This window comes from Oratosquilla oratoria, chromosome 42 (genome assembly GCF_046742065.1).
Source record: "Oratosquilla oratoria isolate Oo_2021 chromosome 42, ASM4674206v1, whole genome shotgun sequence".
NCBI lineage: Eukaryota > Metazoa > Arthropoda > Malacostraca > Stomatopoda > Squillidae > Oratosquilla > Oratosquilla oratoria.
Window position 1 is genome coordinate 32,825,186 of NC_134818.1, and position 2,498 is coordinate 32,827,683.

Below are 2,498 nucleotides of genomic sequence, written 5' to 3' on the forward strand. Positions count from 1 at the left end.
GAAACCAATCAACCGATATTGCCATATTGAAATATATACATATTATATATATATATATACATATATATATATATATATATATATATATATATATATACAAGCACGTATAGACGGCATTATTAATGATGTTGAGAGTGTACATGTACAGAACGTAGATGGTGTCCGCGCACACCTCATTTCACAGGCGAAAGAAGCAACTAAGGAAGCACGAACTGACTTACCTGTGGTGTACTTGGAATTCTAGGAGAGCAAACAGATTTACAAACATACCTGCGGAAGAGAAGAAGAAATATATATTAAGAGAAAGAAAATTAAATATTTTTTTATTATTTCTCTGTTTGTTTATTATTCACTTGATTTTTATTTGTTATTATTTATCTGTCTATATTTATTTACTCTGTTCCTATTTCTTTATTATCTAACTATACGTATGCATTTATTTTATTTATTATTTTTATATTATTGTAATTTTATATTTCTGATTTATCATTATTATATATTTTTTTCGCATCCGACCTAGTTATGGACCAAAAGGTCTCCTGTCGGCATGCTCTGCCTTTGTAATCCTTTGTATATATATATATATATATATATATATATTATATATATATATATATATATATACATATATATATACATATATATATATATAAATATATATATATATATATTATATATATACATATATATTGTGTATATGTGTATTCATACACACATCCATACGTACACATACACATACACGCATGCTCATGCACATATACATTCGTATACACGTGCACATACACATACACGGAAGGTAACCACTTTGAAGAAAAAAGAAGCGGAGCAGGGCGCTTTCGTGTATTACATCGAGTGTAATTTACACTGGATGTTCATTTATTTTCTAGGGTGGGGGCCTTGCATCTATAAAACACCCATGTCTGTGTGTGTGTGTGTGTGTGTGTGTGTGTGTGTGTGTGTGTGTGTGTGTGTGTGTGTGTGTGTGTGTGTGTTAAATGAATAATGTTTGCATTATATCGTCTTTAATGTCGTATCGTGTATTGTATACATGAACTTACCTTAATATTCGTGCTCGCATTTTGGACCTAATCTAAGTTCGAGCTAACGAGTCATGACAAAGATGGCCGTGGACCGGAATTCGATTAAGAATTGGGAAGTCTTTTTCTTTGGCACAAGAATGGAGAAACCACCTCAGCTGAACTGGATTGAGACCGACGTCATCAACAGACACCTGAAGAACGCCCGACGTAATGGCGAAGGAACCTTTGCGAAGGTCTACCTTGTGCCAGCGGGGGACAGGAGAGTGGTGGCCAAAGTTTTTAAGAAGAAAAGGTTTCTGCCCGCCATGATTAAAGAAGCCGAGGCTCTGGCAGCGTTGTCAGGAGTTCCTCGTGTCCCAACTCTCTTCGGCGTTGGCAGAAACCCAGTCACTCTCGTCACCAGCTACGGGGGACGCTCTCTTTACAAGTTGATTCAACGAGGACAGCTCTCCACATATCAGGCTGTCGACCTCGTTTTGCAAGTCACAGAGAGCGTCCGCCTTATACATCATCGTGGCTGGACACATAACGACATTAAACAAGATAACATTGTCGTGACGAAGAACAGAGACCTTTGGAACGCAACCCTCATTGACTTCGGAAGCGCTGTTCACATCGGCAAGGCCGTTTACAGCAAGAACAGAACCGGTCACATCACTTTTCCTCACATTGCTCCCGAGCTTTTCAAGGGACGAGGAACTTCTTCTGCAAGTGATGTTTACTCGATCGGAATTCTGTTGGCTTCTCTTATTGCCCAGGAAGATCGAAGTGAAGAAATTTCACTTCTTATCGCAAGGGCAACGACTTACAAACCCGAGGATCGAATTTCAGTCGATGATCTTGTGCAAAAACTTTGTGATGTTCGATTCAACATCCTCTTGGACATCGTCACTGAACAGCTTTCTTCACTCAAAATATGAGTTTTTTGACTATCAAAATCGTCATAAAAATTATCTTTGGATTACTTTGAATTGCGTGATGATTCAAAATCTTTACTGACATCATCTTTGATACGCAACTTTGTTCAATCTGGACCATTGGAATTGATACTACAAGTAACTTTTATAAGCTTGGACGTGTAAAAGCTTTATACACACTGAAAAATTTGAATTTTCTATGAAAATCAATTTGTCATCAAGATTTGACCACATAAGAGCGACTAAAACCACTCCCTGTCCAAAACCCGTCATCGCGCGAATAAAACTAATTAAGCAAAAAATAAAATTAAAAATTAAATAAACTGAAATTGGATTAGAAAACAAGAAAAAAATAACAAAGGAAATTATAAGAATATATTTCGTATTGCGATGTCCACACATCTACACTTAAAAAGGCTTTTCCGCCTTGTTTATTAAATATCTAACTTCAAATATCAACCCTTTGGGGGTTTCCCTCAGCTGAATAAAATCGCCTGGCGACAACTGGAATAATCGACCAAACTCACGAAAATCAGAAGAA

General features: G+C 36.5%; 1 protein-coding gene across 1 annotated transcript; it reads left to right on the top strand.

Annotated features, from left to right (window-relative positions):
• Positions 1–1,120: 1,120 nt before the first annotated feature.
• LOC143021610 (aurora/IPL1-related protein kinase 2-like) lies at positions 1,121–1,960 on the top strand. The gene has a single exon (XM_076179211.1). It carries the CDS (start codon positions 1,121–1,123, stop codon positions 1,958–1,960), a length of 840 nt encoding a protein of 279 aa, XP_076035326.1.
• Positions 1,961–2,498: the final 538 nt, after the last annotated feature.